Consider the following 13,123-nt stretch of genomic DNA (forward strand, 5'->3'; position numbering starts at 1 on the left):
AAATTAAAAATAAAACAAAAACCATAACATTTGCTCAAAAAACCCAATCAAAAATCACCTACCTTTCAATATGGGTTACGGAGTTTGCCCTAACCGTATCAATCTTTGGCTCCCCCTCCTTTCCTTGAAATTTCTTTTACTATTGCAAAAATCTAGATTAGAGATTGTTAAAGTTTTTTATTGTAAGTGTTTTAGGGATTTTACTATTTGGGAATAAGGGATTAGGGATTTTACAATCAATTTTAACTTTACCTAGAATTATTTATTTTTTTTAATTTCATATTTAATTCTTTATTTTTGACACGTCATCTTCATCCTCGTGCTTATGTGGCACGCCACATAGGTTACTTCGTTGACCTGCACTTGATTGATGGTCAACTCACGTTTCCCGTTAAAATTGGGTTGATTTCTTAAAAAATTGTAATGTTGAGGGTGTCAATCCAAAAAAAAAAAAAATTAAGGCCTCAAACCTAGAAACCTTTAAACATTGAGGGCAACTTTTGGTTTATTAAAAAATACTATAAAATATTGCAAAAAAATTTAAAATTTTAAATAAAAACATTGTATCTTAGAATAAATTATATCTTTGTTAAACACATTTAAAATATTTAAATCTAATATAAAGTTATATTTAATTAAAATAAAATTAATTTTATAAAATACATTCTAAAAATATTTTAATAAAATATTTTCAAATTTTCAAAATTTTAAAATACATAAATTTTCAATACTTCTCCAATGTTACTAGTGGCATACTCCTTATTTAATGTTTGGAGTAAATTTCCTTCATTTATAATCATGCACTTACTTTCTTTATTTTATACCAAAATTCTTTAAAATGATCAAACACTGGACAATAGTAAAGATATTGGCATATTCATACATTTACGAGAATTTAATTTGTAATTGTGATAGTAAATATTAATGATTCAAAAATATTTGGATTTAAATATTTTAAGACAACAAATGCATATATTAAATATTTATATATTCACTTCACTTTAAAAAAATATTAGTGAATTTAAGATATTAGTGTAGAGACAAATCAAAAAGTAAAAATATTTGAAATAATTAAAAATATTATTTGAATTAAAATAAAATTTACATATTTAAAAAAAAAAAACTTGACCAAAGTAGGAAAAATGATATACTTTAGAGAGTAGAGTGTTAGTAAACCAATTACTTTACTAGATGAATACATAAGATATTATTATACCTATGAGACCCTTGAAATGTTTACATTGCAAGATTAAAGTTGAAAATCACCTAATTAAAAAGTTAAGGTTTAATGCTTTAAAGCTTTGAAGTATACTGGTTTTTTTCACTTTCATCGTTAAACATTTTTTTACCTACTTCGCTTTTAATTATGCAATTAATTATTTCCTTTCTTGTGTCATCATTTCAAAAACTCTTAAAATTCTTCTAAAATGAAATATTACAAAATTTACTCAAAATTATTAAAAATATAAAATTACAAAAAAATTAAAAAATTATTTTTTAAATATTAGAAAATTTAATATTTTAAAATTTTATAAATTACATTTACTATATCTTGAACACGAGCTTGATGTCTCTTAAAAGGATACCACCTATTATAATTCAATCAATCGAAATTTATAATTAGTAGACTATTTTAAGTGACAAATTTGGATAAGTTTTTTTTAAATTATTTAAATAATAAAGAATAATATTATTTGAATTAAATAATGTTGTAAATAATATTTTAAGCTATTTCAAGAAAAATTGATTGTTTCTAGATCAATATCTTAATTGACAAACATTTTTTTAAAATGAAGTGATATCTAAATATTAACATGTGCATCCATCGTCTTAAAATATTTGAATCCAAAATATATATATATATATTTTATGAATCTTCAACATTTATGATCACAATTAGAAATCAATGCCTACAATTATCCAAATATGCCATCATTCTCCTTAAGTCCGCCATTATTGTCAATGTTCGACCATTTTAAAGAACTTTAGTACAAAATAAAAAAGGCGTGCATGACGAGGATAAATGAATGAATCTTACTTTAAACATTAATTATGGAGCCAAATCAAATAACCATGTTGCCAGAATCTTGATAAATTACTAAAATTATATATTTTAAAAATATTTAAAAATTAATACAAAATTTATTAAAAATTAAAATACAATTTTTATAAAAATTGATTTTATTACCATATACAATTTTTATATCAATATTTTAAATGTGATTAGCGAGTATATACTTTATTGAAAGATACAACAATTTTATAATTTTTAAAAGTTTTAAAAAAATTTAGGGACATAAGAGAAATTTCCAAAAATTATGAAGACCAAGGCTGAAGGCTCGCCTGCCTCCTATTACCATCAGCCCCTGGACATAATTTAGTTGTTTTTGTGACAGTGCTAAAATTAGTCTATGTTTCATTTTCAAATATTAACTTAGAAAGCAAGGATATAAAAGAGAAAAGGTAGCGAAATGAAAAACTTTCAAACAAATTTTAATCTTATCGGATTAGTAACTTAAATGCTTTGGTCCAACTTAAATGCGTTTAATGGATGCTTATAATAAGGGAAAACATGAAACTTGGAGAAAAAGAAACCCTCCCCTCTCTCTCTCTCTCTCAATCCAGCAGGTAATGGATCTATGCTTCTTCATTGCATTGTCAGGCTGGTTTATTGTCAATGAAGCATTTAGTTGGTCGATCTAGCATTCAGCAATCTAAATTTCTCTTTAAAACCTAACAGCGAGGAAGATCTGAGAAAAAAAAAAAACCCAATTAGCAAATATGAAATTACAAGAAGTCTTTAATTCATAATATTTTTAATACCACAAAAAAAAAAAGAAGAGAGTAATTACTGAAGTTGGTGAACAGGGCCAGCTAATATTGTAATGAATAGGCTGTGTGAAGAGGGAGACCCATAAACTTAAAATCGGCCGCACATGGTGGAGCGTATGAGGAAATTGGGTTAGCATGGGGCAATGCCTATGAATGGGGTGGATGCTTGAAAGTTGAAAAGCCTCACTGAATTCACGTCATAAGAAAATGTTGGGGAGTCACTGCAGTGTTAGGTAAATCATTTAAACCGAGGAAGCCATTGATTACTCCACTGCAACTCTTGTTGAGTAAAACCATTTAAACTGGACTGCCCACTCAACTTCATCCTACCACCCTTTACCATCCCAAAGACCAACTGGATGTTTCTTTTCTTTTAAAGATTAAAGGCATATACATGTAACTATAAACTAATTTTTATATATATTGATTTATTTTGGTGGAACACATAATGTCAATTGTGGAGGAATGGGACCCAAATAAGAGTAAATTAAATTAGTTTTAGGAAGATAAGTGTGTGATACTGGGTTTAAATTTTAGTTTAAACCGAATTAATTGATCTAATCGATTTAATTTGATTAATCGGTTGGTAGCTGAATTTAGTTTGATTGGAGGTCGGTTAATAATTTTTAGAATTTTAATTATTAGTTAATTCGGTTCAAAATTAGGTAATGAACTAAATTAACCGAACTTAATAATTAATATTATGTGTTAATTTCAATACTTATGTAGTGTTTTTAGTTATGTAGTGTTTCAAGACATAAATTTTGGTTAATTCGGTTAACTTTTAAGACAAAAATATATCTTTCGGTTAATTTCAATATATATTTTTATATGTTTTATACTTATTTTAACCAAAAGATAAAAATATATAAGTTTAGGTTAAACTTTTTTAAAAAAATACAATTCGATTAACAATTAAAAATTATATAATTCAATTAATACTAATTAAGTTCGATTAATAACCGAACCGATTATTTGAACACCCCTAATTACATATAATTAGATTCTTTTTCCAGCCCTAATAGTATACACACCATCAACCCACTCAAATGAATATATACATTATACCAGAACAATTTGTTTGTCACCAGCCCTGTGGGCTTTTAATATTAAAGAGTTTGCGTTTTTTAAAAGTGGCTATTAATCTTACCGAAAATCGAAAGCTGGTCTGAAAAATAAGAGGGTTAGAATAAAAATATAGATCTGAAAAATAAGCTTAGGTAAAAAAAAAGGGTTCATTTAGAAAACGGGTTAGGCTTCGGGTAAGATTTTTTTAGCCTAAAATTGCAAAAATAAAAAAACAACTGTTGTTTTCTTGCATTTTTTACTGTTTTGCTAATATTTTCTTGTTGTTTTCTCACTATTATGTTCATACGATTTTGTTGTTATTATTTGGAAATTGTATAACTATTGTTTTGTTGTTAATTTTGTTATTATTCTAGAAATATTTGCTTGTTAAGTTGTACGTATTTTATTGTTAGTTAAGTATACATATATATTTTAAATTTATTTTTAATTTGTTGGGAAATATTTATTTTAATGTTTTTAGTATTTTTAGTGTATTATATTTTTATTAAAATATATTAGAAAATTTTATACGAGTGGGTAAGGTCGGGCCTGAGTTTTAGTATTTTTATTTGGGTCGAGCTTTGACAAAATTTTAAACATATTTTTCAGGACGGTCAAGCTCAGGCCTAACAAATGGGCCTAAAATTTTGGTTGGGCCCAACCCAAAATTGACCCATGGGCATCTCTAATCCTACCACAGGCATTGGGCTTTTTTAATAGGGTTCAAATCCCACCATATGAAAATGTCAATGTGGCTTTGGTTGTTGGTTAAGGCGAGGATATTAAATTTTTAAATTTAAGTTCAGGTCTTATCATGTGTAATTGTGATGAGTCACTATCCTATATTGTATTGGAAATGATAACCATAAATTTAGATATAAACAGTAAGGGAGACATGAAAAATCTAAAAATTAAAAATTATAAAAGAAAATTAAAAAGAAAATTAAAACCTTATAAGAGAAATAAAATTTGAAAAAGAAAACCTAAACGTGTTGTGTCTCCCCAAAATTTTAATTATTTTAAATACTTTAATTAAAGTACATATTAATATATTCGTATTTTGAAATTAATAATATGAGATTTTAGAATATTATTTATTTTGATATATCTTCTTAATAAGTATATTTGATTTGAGTTGTGAAATTTTTTAATTTCATAAAAAGAACGAAATTAGTGTGGTATCACTCTTTTAAAAGATTTATTTATTTTTGCCAGCTATTTAAACCAAGTTATAGGGTAAGAAGGTATTTTCATTTCATTTTCCAACTTTTTAAATTCACCAAATCTACTCATTTAACTCCTGTGTTAATTAAACCAATATTATGTTTATGCCAAGGAAGCTGTCCATTTTTTTCTATAAATGAATTAAGCACAATGAAATTTAAACCCTAAATTTTATTCATATTCACTTCATTTTTAAAATTATTCTAATTCTCAACCTCTAAGTTTTAGTCAAATTACTTTATTTTAGAAGAAAAATTCATCCAACTGCTAAAAATTTAATGACTTGCATGATAGTTTATATGTACATCATTATTGACATGAATAAATTTTTGAAAAGAATTATCAACTTTTTTAAAATTTATTGAATTTTTAATAATTTTTGTGAAATACACATGAAGTATCACACTAATTATCACATTATTGTAGTTAAAATTTTCATGGTCCAATAAACTTTTCTATATAAAAAAATACAATTTAACTAGAATTCAAAATTGACCACCAAAGTGACAAAAAAGAAAAAAATTAGAACCAAAACTATAAAAAATATCATTAAAGACTACATTTATCATTATACCAATAAATTACAATATTTTATTTTCCAACAAAGTTATCAAAGATTACTTTTGCTCACTAAATTAAAAGCTAAATGTTAAATATCAAATCTATCAATAAATTACATCAATATTATTGAAGAATTTCATAATAAGATTTCAGTTAACAAATATATATACATAATTATTTGGTACATAAGTAATGAAAATTTTGAACTCTGCAGATGAAGTTGAGATTTCATCATGTGGTTTCAAGTTGTATTTAAAAGATTTTTTAAAAAAGGGACATTTGGCAAAATCTCGACCCATTTATGGAGTTAAAAACTTCCACTGCTTGTATACTAAATAATTATACATTAAAGAAAAGATTGTATGAAATATAGATACTATCCATTTTCAATAGTTTAATGTCACATCAGTAATTTTATCCCGAATTTAAGATTGTCATTTTGTTTAAGGTAAAAATACTGATATAATATTAAACTATTAGAAAAAAGGATATAAACATTGTGATATCACTTGTTCTTACAATCCTTTTCCAATATATTATTATCAATTAAAGCTTCACATCTTTCTTATTTCATTTTTATTTATATATTTATGTTATACATTGTGTTATAGAAGCAGAGTCTATACCACTATAATTGTTTAGGAAAGTTCATTAGATTTCATCTTCTTTAATGATCTCAACTCTAAGAAAGTTATATTCGACCCACTCAATTCACCAACTCTCAAGATGATAATAATGGCCCGTATCCTAAATTACATCATTAAGTTCTTAAATCCTTCTCTGCCTACAAAGACCATATATATTTGTAGGAAGAATAAGAGAAAAAACAAAAAAAGATAATACTCTACTCTTTTACTACCTCATCTTTCTCTAACAATCTAGTGAATCTTCACGCTACTTCATGATGTCTCATCCAAATGACATGCTGATGTGAATCACCCATGATAACCTTCAAAATCTGGTGTAGCTGTAGTGTTATCGCAAGCTATAACCAATTTTGCATGCTGATTCACTGTGCAAATACAAATTGTTTTGAGTTAGTTGGGGCGTTAAAAATCATTGGCAATGCCAACAATAATATTTACATTTTCACTCAACTTTAATTTCACATATAATCCCATGCATTGCATGTTTGTCGGCATGCTACAACCCAAAATAACCTTCTTACATCCATCAATAAACAGTTTAAATATACTCCGTAAAAAGAAAAAAAAAAAAAGGTTAATAAACAATACGATGGGTCAAGTTGCTTGGAAGCAGTCATAATATATTTTTTTTCTTTACGTTTCAACTTTTATGTATAGAATTATCTCTTCATCAAAAATAAGTTTAGACGTTTAAACTTAAAACCTCAAAATTTTTAAGGTCTCTTCATTGCCATTAACCCAAAACTTTAGATGAAACTAGACATTACTGATATCATATAACCAATTAACTATATATTTAATACCAAAAAAAAAAAAAAAACTAAATATTTGTTTCGTCCCATTATGTTGGCATTTGGAATCAAACCAAAGTAAAGAGTTGAGTTAAGCATTGTTGACGTTGTATTCACTATTCATATTGACTTGGAGTGATGTTATATGGGCAGTTGAGGGTTTTGTTTTAAGAAAAAAAACCATCACGCCTAACCCAGAAAAAGATGTTTGACATAGTTTATGTTTGTTGGGCTTACATTTGGAGTGAGGTTGGAGCCCCACAAAGAAGCAAAAATAAAACACATGAAGTTGCTTTGCCATTGATTAATGTTTCATCAATTTTATATAATCATTTTTTGTGGATTTGAATTAACTAAATCCTTGTCAGTGTTAGGTTCTGACATTGTAAACTAATCCATCCAAAAGACTTTTTCTAACTAGTTCAAGATGTTGTGTTTCAAGTGGACATCTTTAATTTTTTTGGTTACAGATTGCCGGGGATTTATTAATACATCTATAAAACCAACAATTGAATTGCTCCACCAGCTTTGATTTCATTTGTTTATTGCACAAAATGTTGCCTGCAACGGTACCACTATATCTTTATCTTTTAATTTCAACTTAGATATACCTAAACTCATTTCTCAGCTGCTGCTGATTTGATCACCGTTTATAACTTAACGCACGACAAAAATCTGACTCCATCGTCCATCAACATCAAACGGTAGTAAAGTAATGTCGGGTTAGCTGCATTTTACTTAGTTTACCTGGTAGATGTTATGGGTTCACGTGCCAGACATCCTAAAAGGACCACAGTTTTACCATCCAAATTTTAATTCAAGGTTACATAAAATGCCTTCCGTTTGGGGGATAAAAAATTTTAAGTTTATGAAACTAATGGGAGCATTCTGTCTTTCTTTTTTGTTGTTATTGATACTCTGGAAACTCGTCTTCTACAATGACAGGTTAATTAGTAGGGTTGAAAAAACCCACAAAAGATTAAGGTTTGGGACATGTAAGCTACACTTGCCATGTGACCCATGTGACTACATTGTGGGGATTGGGCATGCAACCTTACAAAAACATCCAACAGCTGCTATGTACATCCAATTTCCTCGTTTCTCAATCCACTTAGACTGTCCTCACGGAAGAAAAAACAAATCTTGGCTTAATGTGTCCTTAGATCCTAAATTATGATTGTCCACCTTAGCCTTTTCATGTTGGTAGGGCCTCCAGCCCTCAACAATTCTAACTTTTACCAATTTTGAGAAAAATAAGAAAACAACCATGTTTTAGGTTAAACTAGTAAATTTAATTACGCTTAATCTTTATCTTTTATCATTTTGGTCTGAGCTGAAAAAAAAGTCAAATTTCAAGAATGAATTTTTCATTCATTTCTTTTTGGCAAACTGTCCTCATTTATCAAGTTGTTTATTTATGAGGTAGACATTTTATTCAGAGAAATCAACTCACATCTGATACTCAATTTCAATTTATTCATAATATAATTTCGTTTTAATCATCATAATGCACCAAAAAGAAGTAGAGAAATATTCATATAAATTGCGACTGTCATTTAGATCACAGTGATATAGATAGATAAAAGATGAAAAAGAAAGACCCAACAAACACAAAAGATATGAAGTCCGCAAACATCCAAGGCAGGCCACCCGCACATTGATGTATGTAGCCGCCCTCTTCTTGGCCTTGGCTGTCGAGTGAGTGTCGACTCGTAATCTGGATTAGCTTTCCTTATTCTACTTTTCTACACTGACTCTCACCTTTTCAGTTTTTTGGTTTTCATTTCCCTTCCCTCCCCTATCAAAACTTTACACCACAATGTCCCCATCAACCATATCTACAATCTCCACTCCCAAGCAACCTCCGCCCCTCTCTCCTTTTTCTTTTTAATCTCACAAAATCTTTTTCTTCTTAGTTTCTGACTCTACTACTCCCGCTCCTTCCTTCATCACTCTTCTTCTCTCTTTTTTATTATTATATTTGTATGTTCCTTTCTTCAATTTCTATTCTAAATCCCTTTACTTTTTAAAAAGGAAAAAAAAAAACAAAAAACAAAGACTTGACAAAGAGAAAGATGAGTGGGTTGTTCCGATCCAAATCTTGTGGCCTCGTCGGAATCACCGAGAACCATGCTCCTCCGAGTCCATTCTTCCACCAACCCGAAACCAACTATTATGAAACCAGTGACGAAGAAGAAGAAGGCTATGATGGGAACCCCATCGCTACAACGCCGTTTATAAGCCCCAAGTCGAGATTTGGTAGTAGTCAGAGGCGAAGCGGTCATTCCACGTCCAAAGACAATAACCAGTTCCCTTTTTTGGATATTTTGGCGGCTTTGGTAAGAAAGTCGCTGGTCACGTGCAGCGTCGATACTGACGACGTGTCTTCCATGGATATTAGCTTGCCAACTGAAGTCAGGCATGTTTCTCACGTGACTTTTGACCGCTTTAATGGTTTCCTCGGCTTGCCTACTGAGCTCCAGCATGATGTTCCCAGAAGGGTTCCCAGCGCCAGGTTTGGTTCTAAATTCTAATTCAATTCTGTTTATTTGCACTGCTGATTTTGATTTATTTTTTTTAATTTTGAATTTATTAAGAAGCTAAAATCTTCTGAATCTATTGATTTTGGGATTTTCCAATTTTTTAAAAAATTTATCTTATTTTTTATAAACAAATTAAATGTCTTGAATAGAGGAATTTTTGTTATAAAATTAAATTAATAGCCTTTTCACTTTTGCATATAAGTATGATATTAATTGGCAAATAAAGTACTTTTTTTTTAATAAAAAGAAAAGAAATGCTATTGTTGTTGAAGGTGTATTTGTATGTTTTGACTTTCACTTGTTTGTCAAAAAAAGAGACATTAGCTTATGGATGTCATTGATTAAAGCTGTACGAGAAAGGAACATTCCAACTACTTTTTCCATGTTAGATGAGGAGCTGTTGTTGTTCTGCAATAAATGTTTTGCTTTTTCCTGAAAATTCAACGGATGGTGCTTTTATTTCATGCATTAGGATGTGCTTTTTCACCCCTGCCTGCATTCTTAGTTGTTAATATTCAGAGTCAAAAGGGGTAAAGGGTTTTGATTCAAATGACCCTTTCACCGTGGATTCTGGGTTTGGATGGTTCTGACGACTATTTGAAGAAGTAGTGATTGACTTGGATAGATCCAAAAAAGATCATATCATGCGTTCTAAAAAAATCAATTGATTGTTTGATGATAATTAACTGTTACTGTGCTTTGCATAGTTTGGATATGGGCCATTGTTCTCTCTTGATTAGCAAGTTATTCATGATATTTCTTTTTATCAATTACCATGCAAACAACTTGTAGAGCAGAGTTGATTGCTAAGGGCATTTCTTTTGTTTGAAAACAGGAAAACCAAAAACGCTTTGTTGTGTACGGAATCTCCTAGAAAATATTTTTGGAAATTTTTTGTTGTCACCTTTTTCTTGCATGATTTAGTATGTTGTTTGATATATTAAACATACAAGATGCATCTTTTCCATTGAGCAGTGCAAGTGTTTTCGGAGTTTCTGCCGAGTCAATGCAGTGCTCTTATGATGACCGAGGGAACAGTGTGCCAACTATTCTTCTGATGATGCAGAAACGTTTGTATGCAGGAGGAGGCCTTAAGGTTAAGTCTAAGCGTATGTTTTGGATTAATGATTTTAAGTATTCTAAATGCTTAAGGTTTTCACAAAGATGGGTTATGTTGATTGAAGGCGGAAGGGATATTCCGGATTAATGCCGAGAATAGTCAAGAAGAGTATGTCCGAGACAAGTTAAACAAAGGTGTAGTACCACGTGGAATTGATGTCCATTGTTTGGCAGGTTTGATAAAGGTACATATACTATACTATGGATTGATTACCCGGGTTTTGTTCCAAATACTTGTTTCCCAGTTTTTCTTAGTAAAGAGTCAATTATAATTCATAATAATTATTTTTCAAATCGACTTCCTCATGCTCCACAATTTGACTTCCATTTTTCAATTGGTCCTGTGCTTGAAATGCTTTGTAGGCATGGCTTAGAGAACTTCCTAGTGGAGTACTTGATTCCCTCACACCAGAGCAGGTGATGCACTGCAACACCGAAGATGACTGCAATGAACTCGTGAAGTTACTTCCTCCAACAGAAGCTGCTCTCCTTGACTGGGCTATCAATTTGATGGCTGATGTGGTGCAGCATGAAGAATACAACAAAATGAATGCACGAAACATTGCCATGGTTTTTGCACCAAACATGACTCAGGTTTTCTTTTACCATCCATTCTTGCTATTTTTAGTGTCACTAGTGTAATAAATGTCAGGTGTCAAACTAGTTAATAGTGCTTCCTGCTTAAAATTTGACGAAAATCATCGTTCTCAGAGAGAGACACCTGGTGAGTTGATCTCAGTTTAATTGGGTGTTTCACAACAGCCCGTTTGGGATATCTAAACATGTGGACATGGGGATGCACACGATTGTCTCTCTTCCTTGGGGTTGTATGTAACGGCGGTATAGTTCTTTAAAGAATTTTTGGCTGAAGTGTAGTTGGCCTTTAATGCAGCAGAGTTGAGCATGAACTTAGGCTACTTCTCTCAATGATACTGTTATTATCATGGGAGAGGGCACGGTTAGGACCAGAAGGGATCTATCTTCAGAGATTTCACCTTTTTGTTATTCCATCTTTCTTTTGCTGGATATTTTAGCCAATAACTTTCCAACTTGAGCTATTATCAGAACGATGCACTTGAGAGTTTTCGTTTTGAACACTAATTTCGGTCTAAATCTAAATATGGTCCAGATGGCTGATCCTTTGACAGCATTGATTCATGCTGTGCAAGTAATGAACTTCCTCAAAACACTGATCTTAAAGACACTTAGTGAAAGGGAGGAATCAGCTTCCAAGGAGAGGTTGCTGCCATCATATTCTCCTACTAACCACTCTGCAACTGCAGACGGTGGGATATCCAACGAGCAAGTTCTGGGTTCAAGTCCATCTAAGGAAGCTTCCACGGCTAAGCTATTGAGGGCTGCCACTCTCAGTAGACTGGAATGTGATCCCGAAGAGAAACTATGGAGCTCTTGGAGTGGTGATGGGGAAGAGGAATTTGAATCGATTTCAGATAACAGCACGCCAAATGCATCTGAAATTGCAACTGTTGAACATGAATGTGGGGGTGGTCATGATAGCAAGGAGTGGCAAAGTTTAAGAAAAGGTGTAAGGCAGTTATGCAGACACCCTGTATTTCAGTTGAGTAAGTCAACTAAGAAGAGCCGAAACCTGGGGATTGTAAATACTAGAGGAGGTGGATAAGCTCGAATGTTTATATGTTAGTTTATAAGCTCGAATGTTTGTTTTCCGTATCCCAAAATGTTTATATGTTTGTTTTGTATCATTGAGGTGATTTGTGATTGTGTATGCGAAATTTTATAGTTTGTAGGATTGGTTTGGAAGTACCAATTGAAAGCTATATAGATGAATGATTTCTTCTTAGTCTCCTTGTACTAGCTTCATGATATGCAATAATAGTACAGAGACCAAGCAAGTTTGAAAGAAATATAAAATACTTTTTATGATTGCGTTGCCTGTCTGAATCCAAAGTGAAGCAATTTAATAGAAATAATTTCCAATTGCAAACAGCTCATTTGGGTTTTATCTCTTTTATGGGCATTGTTGGTAAAGAGCAGACCAGAAGTTAGCTTCTAATCCTTAACCCAGAAGAAATATAGCTAAAACCAAAAGTTGGGATTGTTTACATTACAAATTTATTATATTTCTATTAAAAAAAAAAAGAAAAGATTTGTGATAGTAGCAACTATTAATGCAAATTGGTAGGGGGATTATGTTGTATCGAATTAACACCTCCATATCTGATTTTGTCCAAAAATATTCTACATATTTGCACATGAAATTCAAGTTTCAATGGTGGAATGAATCTTGGGCATGACCATTAAATTAAATTAGGGTTTGGAGTAATTACCATTTTCCAAACACAAGTAAAGCAAAATC

General features: G+C 30.6%; 1 protein-coding gene across 1 annotated transcript; it reads left to right on the forward strand.

Moving 5' to 3' along the window:
* Positions 1-8,663: 8,663 nt before the first annotated feature.
* LOC108470752 (rho GTPase-activating protein 3-like) lies at positions 8,664-12,678 on the forward strand. The gene is made up of 5 exons (XM_017772199.2): positions 8,664-9,638; positions 10,642-10,762; positions 10,851-10,970; positions 11,149-11,379; positions 11,915-12,678. Exons 1-5 carry the CDS (start codon positions 9,199-9,201, stop codon positions 12,425-12,427), a joined length of 1,425 nt encoding a protein of 474 aa, XP_017627688.1. The 5' UTR covers positions 8,664-9,198; the 3' UTR covers positions 12,428-12,678.
* The last annotated feature ends 445 nt before the right edge of the window (positions 12,679-13,123 follow it).

This window comes from Gossypium arboreum, chromosome 11 (genome assembly GCF_025698485.1).
Source record: "Gossypium arboreum isolate Shixiya-1 chromosome 11, ASM2569848v2, whole genome shotgun sequence".
Classification (NCBI taxonomy): Eukaryota; Viridiplantae; Streptophyta; class Magnoliopsida; order Malvales; family Malvaceae; genus Gossypium; species Gossypium arboreum.

What these genes read in the sequence shown, in the direction of transcription:
- LOC108470752 (XM_017772199.2), top strand. Translation starts at nt 9,199, where the DNA reads ATGAGTGGGTTGTTCCGATCCAAATCTTGTGGCCTCGTCGGAATCACC. An exon ending in GTTTGGCAGGTTTGATAAAG is followed by an intron (nt 10,971 to 11,148) that starts GTACATATACTA and finishes AATGCTTTGTAG; the next exon opens with GCATGGCTTAGAGAACTTCC. An exon ending in TTGCACCAAACATGACTCAG is followed by an intron (nt 11,380 to 11,914) that starts GTTTTCTTTTAC and finishes AATATGGTCCAG; the next exon opens with ATGGCTGATCCTTTGACAGC.